This window comes from Sander lucioperca, chromosome 2, assembly GCF_008315115.2.
Source record: "Sander lucioperca isolate FBNREF2018 chromosome 2, SLUC_FBN_1.2, whole genome shotgun sequence".
NCBI classification, from domain to species: domain Eukaryota; kingdom Metazoa; phylum Chordata; class Actinopteri; order Perciformes; family Percidae; genus Sander; species Sander lucioperca.
Window position 1 is genome coordinate 3,624,515 of NC_050174.1, and position 21,279 is coordinate 3,645,793.

At 39.4% G+C, this 21,279-nt stretch overlaps 1 protein-coding gene across 25 annotated transcripts in view; it reads left to right on the forward strand.

Annotated features, from left to right (window-relative positions):
• LOC116054316 (potassium channel subfamily T member 1-like) overlaps positions 1–21,279 on the forward strand; it is a 69,066-nt gene that overhangs the window by 16,122 nt on the left and 31,665 nt on the right. For 14 of the 25 annotated variants that reach the window (XM_036008874.1, XM_036008878.1, XM_036008894.1 and 11 more), the window contains exon 4: positions 14,301–14,339. The exons of 7 other annotated variants lie outside the window; for them this stretch is intronic. In XM_036008874.1, coding sequence (XP_035864767.1) covers positions 14,301–14,339 — 39 coding nt within the window. Of the gene's footprint in view, positions 1–2,768; positions 3,460–14,300; positions 14,340–14,373; positions 14,491–16,350; positions 16,452–21,279 lie in introns of those variants that run through there. 4 more of the 25 variants (XM_031305816.2, XM_031305819.2, XM_031305822.2 and 1 more) reach the window with 4 other exon arrangements.

Sequence of the window (21,279 nt, forward strand, 5' to 3'; positions counted from 1 at the left end):
ATGAATCTGAAGCCACTTAATTGGCTTTCATGCTGCAATAATTACAGAGCTCTGGCTACGTTAGAAATAAACTGCATCCTGTAAGTGCATGGCCAAAACGCCTGTATGATCATATTATCGAGCTGGGGATGAGTAATATTAACCGATCTTAGAATGCTACTGTATTCGGAATTCATCTCTGGCACATAGAAGCAGCTAATACTAAGCCATTCTTTAATAAATGTAAATTTGAATCATGTTTCATGCTTTAGATTAGGTTTCCTACGCTTATTTTTTTGCATCATTGGGGCATAATTTGTCTTATTTTCCTCCTGGTTGGGAAGCAGGTTCCAGCCGCTTTTGTAATGTACCTGAAGCATATAAAGGGGTTGAGCAGCTTGTTCAAGGGCGCTGCATTAGTACGACCGCACAGGAGATAAAACCCAGGGTCATACTGCCATCTGTGTCATTAGATAGACAGTACTAAGCATCGGCATTGGCTGATGCCTGTTTCTCCTGTACAGTGTGTTTGCCCTGCTGCTGACAGATCAGACTCACACAATCTGCAGTTCTCTACTTCACCACAAAGTGTCTCTGTGCTCAAATCTGTGCTTCTACACCGGTTTCCGCTCCTGATGAACTCGTCTGCATCCCTTTCTCTATCATTTTCTGGCTCATGTTCTCTTTCTTTCTCAATCCATTCATTTTCTTTGATTTCTTTGCACTGAACTGATACCAGTCCACACACCCACAAACGTATGGGCACATTCTCACATGATTAAATAATACCATTGTGGGCTGGGCGATATGACAATATGTATCGCCCAAACAATATAAAAATGCCTATCGTATATATTTTTACTATATAATTTCTATCGCGATGTTAAGAAACCAGCAGCCGTACTGCGTTACAGCAATATTAATGTCATTTGGACGACGCTTTATGTCTGATCCTTGCACATTAAGTTCATTTTGCACTAAAGTTCTTAATAAAAATGAGAAAATACTTAGTAATTTGTCTAGTATTTAATTCACACAGGCGTAAACAAAAATAGGCTTTACTATGTGGTTATTTTATAAAGACAATTTATTTATTGAATTACTAAAAAACTATCTCGTTATTGAGATACGAAGTGACCTATATTGGGATAGAAGATTTTGGTCAAATTGCCCAGCCGTACCACATTATTCATTGATCGGCTCATTTTCGATTAAATACATTTCAGTTTTAAGTGCGTTTGGCAATTAGAGTGGAGGTGGAGAATAGCCTTACCATTATTTATACAGAGGAAGTTTACTCGGTAGATACACATAAAAATATCACCAGTGCCTTTACAGGCATACTTACACACACTGACAACTTGGGGTTTATCAGTACAAGCAGAGTCTGTTTTATACCAGGGACCACCAAGCTACTCCACTGGAACAGTCGGGGTTAAGTATTGCTCAAGTATATATTTATACCAGCTCTAATTGTCCTCACCTCCCCAATTTTTCTATCCCGTTGGGGATTAAATATACAACCCTCTCTTCACAGGCCCACCTCTCTAATCCCAAGGCTACTATCAACATTGAATGTGTTTCCTGAAGGCTGAGCTCAAAATACCATGTACAGTGAATGTGGATTGTATTATGTGTTTCCCAAATGCATTACTAATAAGAGTTCAGCTCATGATCATGAACAGGAGATGAGAAATATGAACCAACTTTACAAATAGCTGTTCTGCATGTCTGAAACAGTATCAGACATGCATTGTCTTCTTTCTTATACACCTGACCCGTTGTACAACCAGCTTCCTGGTTGCTTAATGTGAAAATCACCCACAAGGCTACTGACAAAGACCCCTCACAAGTTGAATGCAGGATATATGTTGAAGTTCTTAAACATGTGTGCACTATTGGCGGCTTATGAAAGCAAACCTGGGAGTTGCAGTGCCCCATTTAAACTGTCACGTCCCAGTTGGGAGGTATTGTTCAGGCTCCAATCTGTGTGATGTTCTTGCCCGTTTGCATGTTTCATTAAGGTGCTCCAGTTTCTTCCACATTCCAAACACATGCAAGTCAGATGGATTAGAAAACAACAAAACGCATTTAACTGACTGACAGTAGACTGGCAGCCCGTACAGGGTATTTTCCCTTCCTCTGCTGTATGTATTCTGTGCGGTGCTCCAGCCCTCTGTAACTATGAATTAGTGAAACCAGAAGGACTTGGAGATTTTGTGTCAGCTCTTGTGGCCCACAGGCTGTGAAAGAACTGAATCAAATTCACACTGGCAAACTAGATCACCTTAAAACACATTTTTACATGTAGAATTGAATTGATAAATGTGTCTGTATGTTTCATTGTGTCTTTGCTTACTGAAACTGCTGCAAGTTTTAATTCACTTTATAGTTAGTAGTATAAAATATACCAGTATAAGTGCTGCTCAGTAAGGGTTTACAAGGCTGCACCATTATTGATAATAGCCTACTTATATTTGGTTTATAAGTGTTTCCCAGGATTCCCCATTATTTAAGAAACGTGTGAGGAGAGATGTGTCTCTGTGTGTGTGTGTGTGTGTGTGTGTGTGTGTGTGTGTGTGTGTGGTGGTGGGGGGGGCTTATTAACTTTCTGGCTTGTAGGTTGTAGCCTATACTCTACTGTAGGTGTCACGATGTGCTTTCATGCAAACGAGCATGATCACACCATGGTGCGTTTATCTAGGCCACCTGCTCATTTGTCTGTTGCATGGCATTATTCTGGTGATTGGTGTGCGTCAAAACGATAACAATAGCTGAAAGGAGCTGAATAATGAAGATCTCTCGATAGTGAGGACGACTTGATTGACATATATATTCCATCTTAAATTCAGCACCCTTTGAATTATTTAAAAGATAAATGTGCTTTATTCAAAATAGTAATAGAAATGAAGACTATAGGCCATGCACTGATGGACATGATGAAGGTGAATGAGTGGCACGTTGGTCACATCAAAAAGGAGTCACGGGTGAGTTATCAGGTTATGTAACCCGTCGGGGTGCCAGTTGGTTTAGCCGTGCGGACGGTTTACGTTACATCGTGACGACGCGTGAATCTCGTAGACGCACCGGGACCTCGCATCTCCATCAAGGATGGAGGAGCGCTCGATTAGCAGAAGACTGGCTGATGCTCCCCTCAGTGTGTCTGAGGAACCCGTGATGCGGCAAGGAGGGAGACGCTCTCCCTCCGCCTTCGTGCAACACCAGTGAGAAGGGGATGCGGTTTTCCGGCGGAGTGTGAGCCTTGTTCTGACACCAGGAGGAGGAAACATATTGGCCGCTCTCTGCTGGAGGTAACGCTCGGGGAGGCAGAGCCATGGCAGGCGCTAAACTGACGCCCTCTCCCTCCGAGATCGACCCAGACGTGAAGACCGAGGCGCAGAAAACTCCAGAGCCCACCTGGGTCAACCCCGCCAGCCCTCTCCGGACCATGGGCTCTTTCGGGAGCGATGCTGGCCAAAGGTAGCTGTCGCAGATCCGCACCAGAGTGGCATGTTTCTGAATGCAGCTCACTTGCACACATGCAGCTTTCGCGAAATAACATGATGCTGCGAGCGCATGGTGCATAAACTCTTCCTAATAACTTAGCTCGCTTTATCCTTATAGGCAAAAGTTGCGCCATGATCAATATCCCATTGCCATTAAATCGGTTCACCCGTTAATTGATATTCCCCACGGTAATTCGTAGGAATGTGTAATCGTTACGGGTGGTATAAGATATATTTTCCCCATTAATTGTAAACATAAATGCATCCAATGCTGAATGATTGCAGCGCTTCTGCCGTCAATCATTTTCCTCTCAGCATCACTGGGATTCCTTTAATAGCTGCAGTATATAGTGATTACATAATTCAGTGGATACTGCATTCCCATTACAATTTTATGAATTGTATAGAGTGGAGAAAATGTTATAATACCACTGCATTCAAAGCTGATGTTATTTTTTGACATAATGCAACCAGATTGCTAGACGATACTAATGCAAACCACTGGAGATTATGTTGACATACCTTCAAAAAGACTACATGTTATATTTCAGCACATGTCTGCACCACTTAACAGAATCTGCATGCAGACTTCCACTGTCAGGACACTCACCTACCATTTGTTAGACAAATTAGATTAGGGTTTGTATAATCTAATCTAATAATGCTCAACCAGTAACGACTGGGGGAGACTAAATGTGTTTTTCCTATTAGGGCGATAAAAGAACTTGAGATCTGCAGAAATGCCACCATTAAAGCTCAGATTGGTACTGTTATCTGCAAATTACTGTATGGTTGGTTTGGCCGAAAACCGAAAGATTATGCTTGTTTGGCAGTGTTTCAGACACCACCGCACAGCCAATATGCAGGTGGTGCAGTGTGTTTTGTCTCTCTATTTACAGCACACATTTTTCATGTCAATATTTATTTGAAGGCATTGACATTTTTGTGTATGATTGTTATCCGGAATTTGGGCTCTATAATGCAGTAGCATTTATTGTGTAATGCATCTGTTTGATAACAAAAACAACAACAGTGGCATGGGAAAAAAACTTTCATTCCATACAGAATGTCAGTGTAATCAAAGATGGATAAGATTGTATTTGATGCAAAATGCTGTAAAGTAATCTGGCAAACTATCATAACTGTGAAGCTCTACTCTGCGACGTCTCTTTAAATATTAATATAATGCAATTTCTTCCTACTTAATTATAATTTCCCATCAATAATAGAGACCCAATTGAAAAAATCTATTGCTATATTTTGGACCACAGACCTGGAAGGATGTCATGTGTTGCAGAGTTGACAGTGTTATCCCATAACAAGAGAAAGCAGATGGATTGACCTTAAATATGGATTTAGGACTACTTAAGGCTTGAGATGACACTGATTGAGGACAATCTTTATATTTATTTTAATTTTCATTTCACATTTCATTAGGAAATGTAGTATATAGTGGTGAAGTTAATGGCACAATTTTAACTAATCTTTTGCACTTTTGCCAATATGTGATTTCACCCAATTTGAACTCTCCAGCACCTTTTTTAAGTATGCAAAAGTTGGCACTTCTCAAATGTTGTTCATCCTTATAAAACTTTGTGATGTTTTTGATTATAATCATCACATGTTCGAGATGACAGCACAGCTCAGAGCGATCTCTTCTGTGTTTTCATAACACACTAATTGCAAATACTATGGATGTTCAGTTGGATGCAATGTGCAAAATGATGAGGACTGCAGTAAAGATGATATTAAGTTGCCTGTACTACTTGATATTTATGTCAAAGCTAATGATGAATGTAGGTTTGAGAATTTAGATTACAGAACAATCTGGTTTCTGTTGCCTATTATCACCTGTCAACTAAAAGGATGTATAGATGAATGTGTAGAATGTATATGGTAAGCATGATAATAGAGCAGGTAGCAAAACACTAAATCCTACCAATCATCGCAATGATGGATGTGATCACAGTGATGATGAAGACAGGGGGCAGCTGACCATCACTGCTATCAAAAACTAGCAAGAGTTTAGACAAGGGGAATGGAAACGGGATGATACTGACACTAATGAAAGTGATGATGATGAAGCTGACAGCAGTGATATGAAGCAATGGCCGATGATATGTGCTGATGGAGATGATGAAGCTGGTGGTGTTGCTGGTGTACTGTAGGTGATTGTAGTGATGATTGCAGATCTGTCAGAGCGATCAACTCTTAGTCCTACAAAAGCCAGTGAGTCAACAGACAACTGCTCTAAACAGGCTGAAAGAAGAAGAGATTGGCTGCCAATCAGTTTTGAGAAGTTGAACAATATTGACAAGTGGCTATATTGCAATGCCAGACTGTTTGTATGGGGATCTAATACACAATATCTGCAAATGGCTGAGGCTGTGAAACCTATTGCATCAGTTGTCCTGGGCAACAAGACTTGGACCACTGTCAACCATTTAGTATGGTTAGGTTGCCACTCAATTCCCTAAATGAATGGATAAATGTTTGCCTTTGATCGTTCTCCTGTCCAGTACTTTACTCTTTTAGAAATGACAAAACTTGTTATTTTATATCCACACAGAGAACTGGATGACCCCTGCAGGCTGGCAGGATGTTGTCAGTAATCTGAGAACTTTATAGGTTGTGAAATGTGATCACCGTGGGATTTGTGTCCAGCTGGCTCTAGAATGAGAGGATGTGGAGGGAGGAGTTAGAGAATCAATAATCTGGTCCATTATACAACACGGTTTATAAAGAATTTCTCTATTTCTGCATAATTTACAGCACCTGGGAATCCCCTTGTTGTTTTTGTATTTACAATTATATTGACATTTATGGCGTTTTTCCATTACATGGTACCTGCTCGACTCGCCTTGACTCTACTCGCCTCGACTCGGCACACTGTGCGTCCGTTTTCCATTGCAGATTTTAGTACCGCCTCAGCGTGGCTGGTCGTATGCCGGCTCGACGCACACACCAGCGCACAAGTATAAACATCAGGCCACTTGAGCTTGTTTTACAGTTCTGTGGAGGCTCCACGCAGAGCTTTCGCCGTAGCCTATGTAATATGTGGCCTGATGTATACATTTGTCAGCTGGTGTGTGCGTCGAGCCAGCATGTGTGTGTGTGTATGTAGGATACAGCGAAAGCTCTGCCTGGAGCCTCCGCAGAACTGTAAACAAGCGGCGCCGTAGTAAACTGCCGTGACCTAACAGAACGTGGAAGGTGTGTTGTTGTTGCCACAGCCAGAAGACACATTTTGTTTCAGAAGAAGCTGGAGGCAGCAACAAAAAACAAAGCTGGCTAAACTGTTTAAAAATAGCGGGTTTGTTCAGGACACCCCCATCTGTCGCTTTCACGTCACCTTTTCGGCTCGCCTCAGCTCGCTTGGAACCTCGACTGAGGAGGTACTAAAAAAAGTACCTGTTAGCAGGTACCAGGTTTTTTTTCGTAATGGAAAACCAAAAAAGGCGAGTAGAGTCGAGGCGAGTCGAGCAGGTACTGTGTAATGGAAAAGCGCCAATAAATACTGTAGGGAGTAAAGAGACTAAAGGAGAATTGGAGGATATTCAATAACAGAGGGATTGACCATCTTTTAAACACAGGATGTGGTCAAAACAAATAGATTTACGCAGATTTATTTTGGCTTCATCCAGTTTTGTCACCACATTGCCTTTCCGTGAAAAATCTGTAAATTGGGCAATGGGTTTGGTCTGTTGGTGTGCAAGTATCTTCAGAGCTCAGTGGGAGCCGTTAGTCATATTCCCATTAAGGCTTCACCAGTATATTACACAGGATGATTTACATATTTTACTCGATATACTGTAGGCCGATAAAAAGCAGGACTTTTGATTGACTGATATGCAGCATATACTTTCTATCATTTGCTGATGTTTCATCAACACAGTCCTTCTGCAGAGCTTACATGTCCGTCAGTTGAAAGCACTTCTGCTTTTTATCAAGTTGTAATAATTCAATATTATTGAATTATTATGTTTTTTTTCCGCTGTTAAGTCTTGTACAGTCAGCAGCGCCTCCTCAATATCAAAGCTACACAGTAGACTTTGATATTTGCCATTCATATTGTTTGATTGATTGATGCTTTCACGGATTGATGAATTCATTAATTAATTTTTCTTTTAATGCATTTTTCTTTAATTGATAGTTAAACAGGAAAAGCTGTGACATGATATCATGCAGCAAAGGTCATCTGCAGGATATGAAGCCAAGCTATAATGGGTACATGATATGTGCTTAGACAGGTAGCCACTAGATAAAGTAGAAGAAATAATTTGTGTAGGTTTTTAGGAAGAATCAAGAGAATCTCTGTAATTTCTCCTCAGGGAAATGGTCATATTTAAAGGACAAATCCGGCGCAAAATGAACCTAGGGGTTAATAACACATGTTTACAGAGTCGACCGTTCTCTGGGATTTGTTTTCATGCTAATCGAATGTGACCAGATTATGCTTCAGTGGAAGTGTGGTGCTTTTTTAAGCCTTGTTAGTGGTATAGAAATAGCAATTTCTTTTTACTTTACCCGTGCCCCGACGACTAGCGTTATAAGCTAATTAGCGGTTTGCGCTAAAACTGGTCACATTCGATTAGCATGAAAACAAATCCCAGAGAAAGGTTGACTCGGGACACGTGTTATTAACGCCTAGGTTCATTTTGCACCGGATTTGTCCTTTAAGGACATTTGTTGTCAGATTATCCTTGGTAACTTTAATCTATTAGCCTGGGAAAACCCTGACGAACTTCCAGCAAATTTGAGATTTGCTCTGCAAGTCAGTCTGGCCAAGAGCCCATTCAAGCCCATTTCCAATTTTTCCAAATCGAGGCACCAATCACAACCGTTGAGGCGGGCTTTACACGATGACGATAGCGCAGCGACAGCAAGCAGCTTTTTGTTTACATTCAACATGACGGCCACCGAAGCGCAGCAACCCGTTGATGCCGCTGTCGCTGCTATGTCACCCGGATCTTTGGTCTAATTGGTTGAAGGATCATCCAATTGCGCCCAGAGGCATTTGAGCGACATCAGTTGGTGACGCCCCTTTGGAAATGGGCTGTGAATGAAGCTTGCCCAGACCCACTCTCAGTTACAACTGAGAAGGGTCTGGTGTCAACCAGGCTATTAATCTATAATATTTTTTTTTATGTTCATCAGTATTGCTAAATAAGATAGCAGTTAAACTGTGCATATATGGGAACCGTAACTGGAGTCCACTGAAACCTAATTTTTGATACCTCAAAGACAATTTTTGTATACATTTCCCTCTTAGTAAGTTCAGCTTCCCGACAGATTTTATAAAAACCCTTAACTCAGTTTGATTATGCATTCTTCTGAGCACGAATGACTACTTTTGTCTTTAGGTCCACTTTTCCTCTACTCAGATACACCTTTTTGTTTTCCCATGGAGACACTATGATGCAGAAATCCTCTTAGTGCAGTGCATATATATATATATATATATATATATAATATGCATCTAATACAGTAATTTCAGTTGAATTATTATATATGTAAAAAAACCACAAAAAACAATATACATAACAATTATACATAAAACAACATAAATTAACCATTCTTGTCAGAAAATGAGTAGGAAGAAGCATCATGCCTATAATAGTATCTAGTCCTACCCCTATTCTATATCAATCTAATCACTTTTTGCAAACGCCTTGTCCTCTGCTTGTTTTCATTCTAAATTATTATATTCTCTTTATAGTTGCATACTGGCCTTAATTTTCTGTTTTTCAATCTGTTTTCCAGCTGATAACTTATTCCCATTCTTTGCGAATCCATTGCTGCCCAATTGTACTGTGGTTGTAAATGATTATACAGCATTCTTTATTGCACAGACTGCTCAAGTATGTATGTGTCTTCCACCCTTTTTGTCTTTGTTTATTTATAGCGCCCTGCTTTCACGGCACAATTACGCTTTCATTTTGATTCGAGTACCCAGGGTTTAATGAGGGGTTTTAATGTGGTCCTTGGGGTAATTTACATGTTGTCCATCATCATTGTTCATTAAGGATGAAATCTCTCAGCAGTCCGACGAGTTCGCAGCTCGAAAATAATGAGTGCCCTGGTTGCTATGCTTGCCCCTTAAAAGACCTTAGATATCAGTAGGATACACCTAAAAGCATGCAAGTTTAAAAGCAACACAAAACAACCAGAGAGAGATTGCGCTTGCGGCCCATGCAGTGAATTTAATACATGACAAATAAAGGCACATAATAACATAAAAAGTCCAGTATAGCCACAAAACTATTGATCTAATACAGTACATCTGTAGTTAGTGACATACAAGGGTACTGTAAAAAGGTAAAAAGTTTAAAAAAAAAAAAAAAAAAAAAAGGTTATGGCCAGATAATTAAGCTACAGGTCTGGATCTTGTTTTGTTGTAGTCTTGTTCTTGTTGTATGTGATAGGAATGCTGCTGTTATATTTCTCAAAGTGCTCATATTATGCATTTTGGCTTTCCCCTTTACTTTGTTGTGTTATATATCTTTTTCGTGTATGTAATATGTTTACAAAGTGAAAAAGCCCAAAGTCCACCCCAAAGGGACTTACCATCTTCCAGAGAAAACACTGTTCACCAACTGCTTCACTTTGTAACACACGTTATAATGCTCGCCTAGTTGCTAGCGTGGCACGCCCTCATACTCTGCAACTGACTAGCTAGCAGTGCTGACCTAGCTACTGCGCATGTGCGACTCCCAACAAAGATGGAATAGAAGTGTGATGCCTCACTCTGTAGCTAAAACAGAGAGCTCAACACACAGGGTGAAAAGAGGAGCTGCAGCAATGTGCAGTACGACAAAAATCTGGTGTTTTTTGAAAATGAAACCATGTAAACCTATTCTGATATAACCTCTAAATACAATTATGAACCTGAAAATGAGCATAATATGAGCACTTTAAGTTACTTTAACCAACTAGTCATAATTTTGGAATGGAGAACTTGAGCTGCCTCTGTGACGTGAGGAATAGTATGGGAACTGTAGTAATGAAATGTTGGCAAGCTTCCCAGGACAGGTAAACAGATTGAAAACTACAAATCCCATTTGCCCTTGAAATTGCTGCAGAGATGGTGTATGTTTGCTAGGCCCTCCCCCTTTATATCGGCCAGTCCTTGAGGCAGTTCTCAGTGAATGTAATTGAATGCATACTTTGAAAGTGCTGGTCATTTCGCACTTGTTGTCTCACGTGCTCAGCTCATTTTTGTGATTCCGGATCTGCTGCAAAGAAGTGAGGATCTATTTGCTTTTTCATTGTATGTATTTTATCATAATTGAGTAAAATGTGAAGGGCATCATGATGCTAGCTGCATGAATATTAGGAATTCTTTTTTATGTATTTGTTATCATTTATTTTGTGAAGAAACAGAGGACTGAGCAGAGTCAGTTTTTTAAGTATATCAGTTGTAAGCTAATGGAAGCAAAAGGAGCCTCTGTTTATCTTAGCTTCTACAGTGCGAAAGCTCTTAGCAGCCGGATAGATTTTATTGCTCATTATGGTGTTATAATAGGAGCAAATGGACAGTGAGATCACTGCAGAAGGGGTTAATATTGTTCTAGTTTATTCTTCTTATGTACAGTGTCAGGGACCCAGCAGTTAGGCAAGAGGAGTCACAAGAGGATTTCAAAAAAGGGTTTTTTTATTTTACCCACAAAATCATTACAACAAAATAAAGATAAAGTTTGAGCCCTTAAAAGAGGTCAAACAAACAAACCGAACTTAAGCGCTAAACATAACAAACTCAAAAATACAACTGACCTCCTATAAAAGAAACAAAAGGGACTTATATACTGGCTGACCAAACCAGGTTTGACACCCAGGGGAAGACTAACAATAACACTAATACATAAACTACAAATAACAAAAAAAACAACTAAACACTTATTCCAAAAGAAATGTAATCTTAATTAACATTAACCGAATAAATGTACTAGATACAACACAAATCAAAACTCAAATATCTTGGGAAAAAATAAAGCTACACCCCCCCCAGACATAAGTAGTGGTAGAGTCCAATCTGGCCACCACCCCTTTAAAGCTGCTGTTGTTCCAGACGCTACCCCTTTGTCCCAGCAGCCTGCATGCCTCACTCCAGGGTGTGGAATCCGCAACACTGGTAAGCTCAAAAGAAAACCGTTATAGCAAAAAGACAATCCAAAACTAATAAAGTATATATGTAAACCAAATCCAGTGTCTTGTACATTATTTAAACTAAATAACTGTTTACAACAAAATATATAATGTGTCTGAAAATATATAGAAACCAATCTTAAGGAAAACAGCATGAACTAAGATAAATGTTAGTGTATGAAGTTACCGCCTTTAAGATGGCTGTGTGGCCACGGCTGTGGCCATCACATACAGTATCTGTGGTAAGCCAATTAATCATTTCCAAATTGCTCTTTCACTTCTGAACTAAGAGGCAGTTGGCACTTAGCAAATTACACTGGTAGAGCAGTCTTCTGTACAGTTTTACCAGTCAAATAGCTGGAAAATAAATCATGCAATATGATAACTAAAATCTACATAGAAATGATTTTCAGTTAATCTAAGGTCACTTAGAGACACAGTGAATGACTATAATGACTAAATTGGAGAATAATTAGTTTCCTAACATTGAGCATTTTTGAAACTTCACTTCTATGGTCACATTACTAGAAAGTTACAGCTGAATGAGCATAGTGGACATTAATCTTTTGTCAAAATTCCACTAAAAGCCATTAAACTGTATTGGAATCCCACAGCTGACAACGTCATTGCTTCCTTAATAACCGTAATAATCGACTGTGCTCTGTTGTTGAGTTGGCAAATGGTTCTAAATTGATTACTGGAATGGTTCAGGTCCTCTCTTGTAACCTACTACTTCCTGGGTATAATGGACACTCCATTAGTCTTTTTAGAAAGGCGTAAATGGGATGATGATGTTTCTTGTTTTGTGAAAAACTTCAACCAAACAGCCTGAACTGCCAAATTGGACCTTTTCACAACACACCGATTCCTTCAGCTTTCCTCCTACACTTTTGACCAGCAGACAGACTTTTATCATTCACAAGCTTCAAAGGGATATCAACCTACATTATATTTTTATCCATCCACCTCTGCTGAAATTGATATTTTTAGACACATTTTGGACTGGACCTTGAAGCATCTTTCTCACTAGACTTACAGTTTACTTACACATATTTTTGAATTGCAAGAACAGTTACAACAACCTTCAGACATAATACTAACTCAATTTAATAATTCAGTTTACTGTGTTTTTAAGCTTTGGTAGATATTACTACAGGTTACATGTAAGGGTGAAGGGCTCAATGTACCCAGTAATATGTTTCACTTATTACACAAAAGACCAACTGAACTGTAGGAGGTTATGCAGATAATATTTATGAATGGATTCAAACTAATTGCCTATACAGTAAATGCAATTAAAAAAAAATAATAATAAAAAAAGGTTAAAGTTAATTTGTATTTTACATATGTAGTTTGTACATATACCATATACAACTATGTATATGGTCTTGCTCATAGAATATATACAGGATTGTTGGATCAAAATAGAGTGAGAGTTGAATCTACTATTCAATCATATAATGTCCCTCAATCTCAATGAATGGTGAGTTTAGTTTTAATAATCCCAGACCTAAACGTAATAGCAACTAATTATAAAACCCTATTTAGGGCATTTTCAACTTAGGTATATCGTTGTAATGAATGTCAAAGACAAACCAACCCACAATGTGGCATAAGATATTTGCAATCAAATGGGCTGTGATACTTGTCTAAATGTATCATCCAATAACCTGTACAGGACTGAATTTTTACAATACATTTTCTGGTGGATAGTGCACAAAACAAGAAACATTTGTACCAAAGCTCTGTCTGTTCCTCTCATGTATCTTATTTAGTGCTTTCTATATATTTCTGTAAGAGGAACTTTTTCTGTTGCAGCAGACATTTAACTTGTTGATTTTATTTGCAATTTTGAATATTTGAAATGAATGTGTGTACTATTAAGAAACAAACTACATATAATACTGTACATAAAATACTAAAAGTCAGTTTATTTAGCATCAAATTAATCTTTGACCCCTTGTCCATTACAATTGTCCATGTGTCGGTCATTAAAATCAATATCTGAGTATGTCTCTCTGTCTGTCAGTTCCCTCAGTGTTACACACCTGGTCATCTTAACCTATGAGATTGACCACGAGGGTGTGTCCACTGATCCCCTGTGGTTTGCATTAAGTGTCCCATCTGTTCTTTAGTCAGCTGAAGCATTGTTTTTGATTAACTTGATGTGTAGTGTTTGCCTTGCATGCGCCCTGTGAATTAATAGTTCTGAAATACATTTTGTAATTCCCATCGAGCTGAGATGCAGTCAATTACCACTGTAAATGTTTATATTTACTTGTATGTGGAGTCTGAAGGTGACTCCATGAAACCTTGGGGGGAAAAGTCTTAACAGTAGGCTTCAACTGTGCAGTAAGAAGCAGCTGAGGGGTCTGATGCAACCAGTATTTTACATGTTCTAGTTTTTACCGATATTCCAAAAGGAACATCAACAAGCTAACGTGGTATCAGATCCCATCTTGGACCGTCTTGCTGCACAAGCTGTGTTCAGATTCCCCTACAAGGTTATAAAATGGTTGCATTCTGACTCAAGATGCAAGTAAATGCAAATCAATTTCAGTGGTATCCCGAGTGGCATCCTTTTCTTGCTCTTTTCTTCCCTTTCCTGCTTTCTCAATCCCACTCTCTACTAAACCTATGCCTATCTGTGTCCATGTGTGCTGTGCCCAGGTATCAAGAGGAGTACAGTATGGACTCAACCAATGCCCAGTAAGTCCCTGGCAGCATCATGGTTGCATGGCATGGATTGTGTCTGCAATAGTAACTGTACACAGAACTGATTTGCGAGCACCAAAGCACATACTTAGCAGTGTTCACTTTGGATTTTGCACAGACTGGATGTGGACATAATGCCTTGGAGGTAATATTACCATTACACAATATCTGTAAAGTGAGCAATGATTGTTGTGGTAATGGTGCAGAATGCTGAGAACAACCCATTTATGTATAGCTACCTTTTCAACAATTGTTGTGGCAAAGACTCAAAAGAAAACATTTAGCTCAACACATTGAATTGTTGTCACATTCGATCACACCACAGTAAATGGTGAAAAGGCAGCTTCTGTGTTTTGATCAACTTATTCCAGGTATTATCTGTCCCTTGACTGAATATGCACAGCAGCCTTTACTCTGTTGTCACTGTTGTCATCGTTAGATCTTGGCTTAAAGCATTAATCGTGTGAGCAGAGATGAGAGCGTCTTTTGACAAACTAGAATCTGCGGGTTATATCGGTGAAATAGATGCTGAAAACATCCACATGTCAATCGTCAATCCTACGTCATCATCGGGGACTCCATCATAAGGAATGTAAAAACACGATCCTCTACAACTCTCTGTTTCCCCGGCACTACTGTCAACAATATCTCTGCCAAAATTTGTGACGTATTAGAAGTATACCCCTCGTTGAACACATTAGTAGTTCATGTGGGTACGAATGATACTCCGCGGCAACAGTCAGACATTTCAAAACATGATTTTATCCAGCTCTTCGACATTCTTAATGAGTCCAGAGTGTGAACCTTCATCTCCGGACCGGTGCCCGTGCTCTGGGATGGGACATTTCTCCAGGCTTCTGAGCCTCCACACATGGCTTTCCACTGTGTTCCGGGAGCACGGTGCTGTTTTTATTGACAATTTTAATCTTTTGTGGGAGCGCAGTGACTCTTTTAAGCACAATGCCATTTTAATTTACTGGGATCACGGCTACTCTCCTTGAACATTAAACACACCATCTTACACCACATGGACAATCAGCATGTCGCTGACCAGCTTAGGACATGGTCATCATCCACTTCCTCACGTGACTGACTACTGACCTCAAATGAGCCAAGTGCACTCTCCACTACCTCTCAAGTATAGTGACAACCCAAGCTCTTATTTAATCATTCCTGTCAGACATAACACCACATGAACTGATAAATTAACAATCTCAAACCACTATTCACACACAAACCGCCAGCTTCTAATCCATCCTCTAAGAGAACGTTTCCAGTGACCCTGCTGTTGCTGCCGTTACACAGGTTAGAGACCCCACCAGCCCGCTGTGACCCCGGGCACTGGGTTTTGGGCTGGCTAAATTTTAGTTGCTACAGCTGCTAATTGAAGGTCCATCTCTGGAGCTTCCGCCCGCTTTCCCCTCCCGGTGAAGTAGTCTCAGGCGGAGGGACCGCTGGGTGCATTAGCTATTTCATTTCTCATTTGTGGTCTGATAAACGACCGGATTTCATTGAATCTGCACTCGATTGCTCTTCCTCAATGACCAATTGTGTTTCTCAGTAAACTGAAATTTTATTGCAATAACTAAATTTTGATTGTGAGAACTGGATGTGAAAGTATATAGAGAGTTGAATTTTCAGTGAGGATCAAATTCAAATTTCAGACAAACCAACAAAAATGTGTTTCATAATTACATTCAGTTTTAAGTTTATTGTAATTTAGTTCCAAACTAATACATTCAATTTCAAATGAAGTTGTTCAATGCAATTATTCAAGTTGAACAATTAAAATAAAGTATTCAAATTAAATCTTTTAGCGAACCATATTTCTACCCATACTTCCTGTGGGGACAGAAAAAAGTTTTTAAGTTGTCCCATAACAGGAAATGTTCATCATTGCACCTTCAGGAAACCACAATGTTTGGTTTCAGCTCATCTGAATCAAAGAGCAACACAAACATCTGTACATGTTCAGCAACAGCACGTTATGAAATCTTGGTTAAGGGTGCTCAAGGTACATTCTCAGTGGATGCTCAAACCACCTCGGCTGGTTCCTCTCAACATGGAGGCACTCGATACAGAGCCGTCCCTAAGTAGCTACACTAGGTAGGTAGCAGGTTTTATAACAAGATACTTCCTGAAATGCATTGAACATCAGAACGATGATATGTAACATAATGTGAAAGAATTTGAAGGCTTTCTTTGACACTGCATGACCTTGATTTATAATGCTGCTACTGTCCCAACTGTGGTCTTTTAAAATGGCACACTATCGTGTGTGTGTGTGTGTGTGTGTGTGTGTGTGTGTGCGTGTGTGCGTGTGTGTGGGGAGGCTGGTGTGATGTGAGAACTGTTTTTCTGAAAGTGGTATCATGTGAAAAGAGAAGATGCATTTTCAAGTCAATTGAGCTGTTGTAGAACCTTGTATACAGGTGTGCTCTCCTATGAAGGATACAGACAACAGTAGATCATATTTTTTGAAGTCTCTTTTTTGTTAAACAAACCAGCGGTTTCCATTTATAAATTTGGAATGGAGTTTTTTCTAAATCATCAAAATGACAAAACATCTGCATTATTCCTTCGTAGTATATTTCTTACTTGTCTTTTCCAATGTTTTTGAAATCAAACAACTATGCTTGACTTTTTTTGTCTCACTTTTGTGGAAATTTTCAGCTTGAAACGCTGATACAAGCTGATTCTGCCTTAGTAAAAATGTGTCTGTTGTAGGTGTATACCTTTTTTGTTCTAGTGGTTGCTGTTAGTTTGAAACATTAAAATTAGATTTTACTGCACTTTCATTAGGTTATGTAATATTTCATATTCAGGTGAGAATCACTGCCATCATCATTTACTCTACTAAATAGAAGACTGTACTGTAGGGCAGGGAGTAGTGAGTTTCAAAGGCATCTTTCAACATCATTGATATTACATTGATATTCTTATGAGGTTCTCTCTTAACGTTCTTGCTCATTTAAAGATTCATTTTTTTCTTGTCAAATTGCTGCACGTTAAAGACCAGGCCCCATGTCCTGGAGCGTTCCAGCTTTCATTTAACACTGCCACATGCTTCTTATACAAGAAAAAGGCCTCTTGGGCTTTCTAAAGTTTCTTTATTGGTTATAATGTCTTGTCCCATTTCTCAGACATAAGTTTAACTTAATCTGCCATTTCCTGACCTTTACTATAAATAGTATGATGCTCTTTATGTTGGGGTCTTTCTTTGATAGACTTTTCTGAGAAAGACCAGCAGATCTTATACAAAACCCTTTGTGGCCTTTTTACAAAATCCAAAAGATAGCATTGTCCAATTTAACAGCCTCGTACTTTAAGGCCCTGATGTGTCAGTACTTTTTACAGTGCTGAGCCTTAACCTCAAGAGGATGCGATTTGGATCTGTCAAACCACTTTGCATATTAATTCTGATGTTTACAGAACTTTACAGAAATGCCAGAATTTGAAGTAGAGTGAGACCTCTTCCTGCAGTTCTCCCTCTCCTCTTTGTCGCACCCATGCATACACAACAGCTAATAGGAACGCACTCTATCTCTCTCTGAAATGACCTGTGATTGACCAAAGTCTCCCGTGATGGCTAGATTTTTTTGAAGCCTGAATACAGAGCCAAGAGTAGGTACAGAAGTCTAGTTTTCTCTCTGGCTCAATGATGCCAAAAATAAAGTGCCTACCACAGCTTTAAAGCCTCTCAAGTTTTCAAGAGTTTTTCGAGTTGGACATGTTCCGTTTTTCTGAGCTTTTGAGGAACGAGGAACATCTTGTTAATGTGGATTTGCCTTTCTCAGGGACTTCCTAGCGTGTTATCTAACTATTCAGCAATTTAGCTTCATTGCTCTTGAAATCTTCACTTCAGTCAACAGGCAAATGTATTCGTTATTACACAAACAGTGTAGTCAACCATGAAGTGAGCAGCACTCTTATTATAGCTGCACACTTCTGTCAGAACTCCCTGAAAGACCACCTGACAACTGCTTTGAATCAGCATCTTTGACATGCTGATTCAAGGCTAAAATAAAATGAATTGTGCTGATGTGCACTTAAACTAGCAAGTGATTTAGAACAGAATGCTTCAGGGTTTTCTTGGTCTTTGAACACATCATGTGCACATACAGAATAGCCATGACCCTCCCCACAAGTGCACATAATGTATACAGCAGCTTACAGAGTGCATGGGTGCCTTAGAGCAGCTATTCTCAACCACTGGTGGGCTTCAGGCGCCTACTAGTGGGCTGTGGAGCTACTGCCAAATGGTTAGATTAAATTAAAAATTACATTTGTTGTTCATTTACAATGCTAGTAGTTTTGTTATACCTAAATGTGCTTCACATTAATAAATAAAAAGTCCATTTTGAATGCATAATTTCAGTTAAGTTTGAATATTGCCACGCCAATCTCAGCACATCGGGGAGAGACAAGCGTGTTTTGCCACTGTTAGCTAGCTAACGTTCCCTCAGGTGCAGTGACACAAAATGGATTAGTTTTTAATGTGAAGAAGGGAATGTGGGAGACTACACTGTACCAGTAAAACCTCAAAAGTGTCTTGTGAGGAAATAATACCCGTGATACATTTAATTTAGATTCATAGACATTATTGGTGATCAAACAGTCGGGCTTCAGCAGGCAAAACAGAAAGTCATCACAACATTAACAACTCGGTCAAAAGCGAAACTAGCTATATTGTTGCTGCTCATGTAGCCCGTCTCCCTCTGCCTTAGAGGACCAGAAATTACCTGTGCCTGCTCTTTCACATTCATCTTTTAGCCCACACAGGCCTACCTCCCATTAAGGTGATTATCCTCCCCACAGCTGATTATAAAAGAAACTGTTACATTTCCCTCTTGAGATTTCTAAGTTCGGCATTCATTTGACGAAGTACTTTCCCAGTTGCAATAGCCCATGTCTGGCCTGATGCTCCTTTCAAAAAATGTTGCACTGTAATGATAAGGCTATTGGACATATATACCTTTTGTCATGGGAAGTTTTAGATGCAGCTCGGTAGCACAGAAGCAGAGGATAACTAAGATGTCCACAGCTTTTAAATATTCATCTCCAAGTGTAATATTTTTAGAATCCCTGCAGATTTTATATCGGGGCACATGTCTGAGGGTGGTGCATGGGAAATTTTCTATTTTCAACTGTTTGCTTTGTCGTGGGGTGGGAGCAAACCTGAGATCTGAAAATAAACTGTATTCAGGCTGTGATGGGAAAGACTGTTGTTACTGTTTATAAGACAAGATGCGGTGTTATTGGTCTGTGTGCTACTTTCATGCCCCAAAGCCTGAATCTTATCGTAAAGTATGATACAGTGTGCAGTTTAACTCTGATTGGTCAGAGATAACCGGGCTGATAATTTCCACATTTGTTGCTATGCCAACACTTGTGGTAATTTAGTTAACTGGAGTGGGTACTTTATGGTGATTGTACACTATATAATGCCTTCTACAAGACTGGACACTGCAAGATTACAGGATTTGATTGCTGCTTTGATCAGAGTACACTCTCTGATCAAAGCAGCAATCAAATCCTCTAATCTTGTAGTGAAGCATCATTGAGTGCACCATCTCAGGGTTGACATGTTTTGTAGCCACCTCTCAGAGTTCATGTGATCATTTAAGCCCCAGGTGAAGTTGTATTAGGTTGAGTGATACTGTTGTTCACATATACTTGCCCCTGCAGCACTCTGACACATATTCCATATGGCGCAGAGCATCTGGGAGTTGTTCAACAATGTATTGTTTTTTCATCACTAGAATTAACACAGGCTGTTGTTCAGTCAGCCAGATTATCCTGAGGTCAACAAGCTGTTTGATGTTCATTTACTGAGTCTACAAAGCAGTTGAAGTCTTCCTATGTTTCAGGCAAGGATGCATACAGTTATAATCCTATAACTGGCAATGTTCATGTTGTACTTTGTGTATTTGTGTTTGACACTGAAAGCTTGATCACAGGTTGTTCCCACCAGACTCAAGACCAGACCAGACTCTCTGGTTGCACTTTTGTTCCTCCACACTTTAATTTTGATCATGAACTTGTCATATATTCTGAATAGCTGTTATATATACTAAAGGCTCTACCTACCATGTACACTTGCAAACATTCCTTCCATAATAGGAGTGTGTCTTTCTAAGGTTAAGAAGTACCAACCTGTTAGATGCTGTCTGGCTTCTTGGATATTCAAACTGCTCGTGTTTATATTTGCCAAGTCTGGCTAATGTCCATATACTGTAGACTGGTGGTAAGTGATGGAGTGTAGACTACAGAGATGCCAAAGGAAAGAGTGTAAGTACTTAAAAGATATTGCTGTGTGTCTGCAGTTGCTGGCAGTCAAGTGTGTCTGTTTGTAGCGTTAGTCCGAGCTACTTGGATACATGACAAAAGCCTGGCTGAGATTTTTTATCATCATTTATGTTCTAGTGTTTGTTAATTTTCTGAACATAGTGTTTGTTAATTGTACAATAAATAAGTGAAGGGGTCAACTTTGCCTAGGTGGTCAAAAACAATAAAACCAACAGTGTGGTCTATAAATGTCTGTTCTGTCTGTCTGTATAAATTCACTGTTCACCCAGTATGGATACAACAACGTCAAACTGAGCTAAAAGTCTGTCATTAACATCATAATCATTGTTTAATTTGATTTAAAATGTGAAGGAGTACAAGTAAAATGTGTCTCTGTCCAAATGCTTACCGACTGTACTCCAGGTGTCATACCGTACATACAGATAAGAAGGGAAACCATCACTTTCAAATATAACAAAAAGAGGGGACATACAGTACTACTACATGGCTGTCACCCCTCACCATACATTTCAAACATACACCAGGCTCAGTAGACTTCTTTTTACAGTGCTGTCAAGCCAATGCCAATGCAATTCTCATGTAAAATAACACAATAAGAATGATGTCGCTGAATTTATTTTGGAGT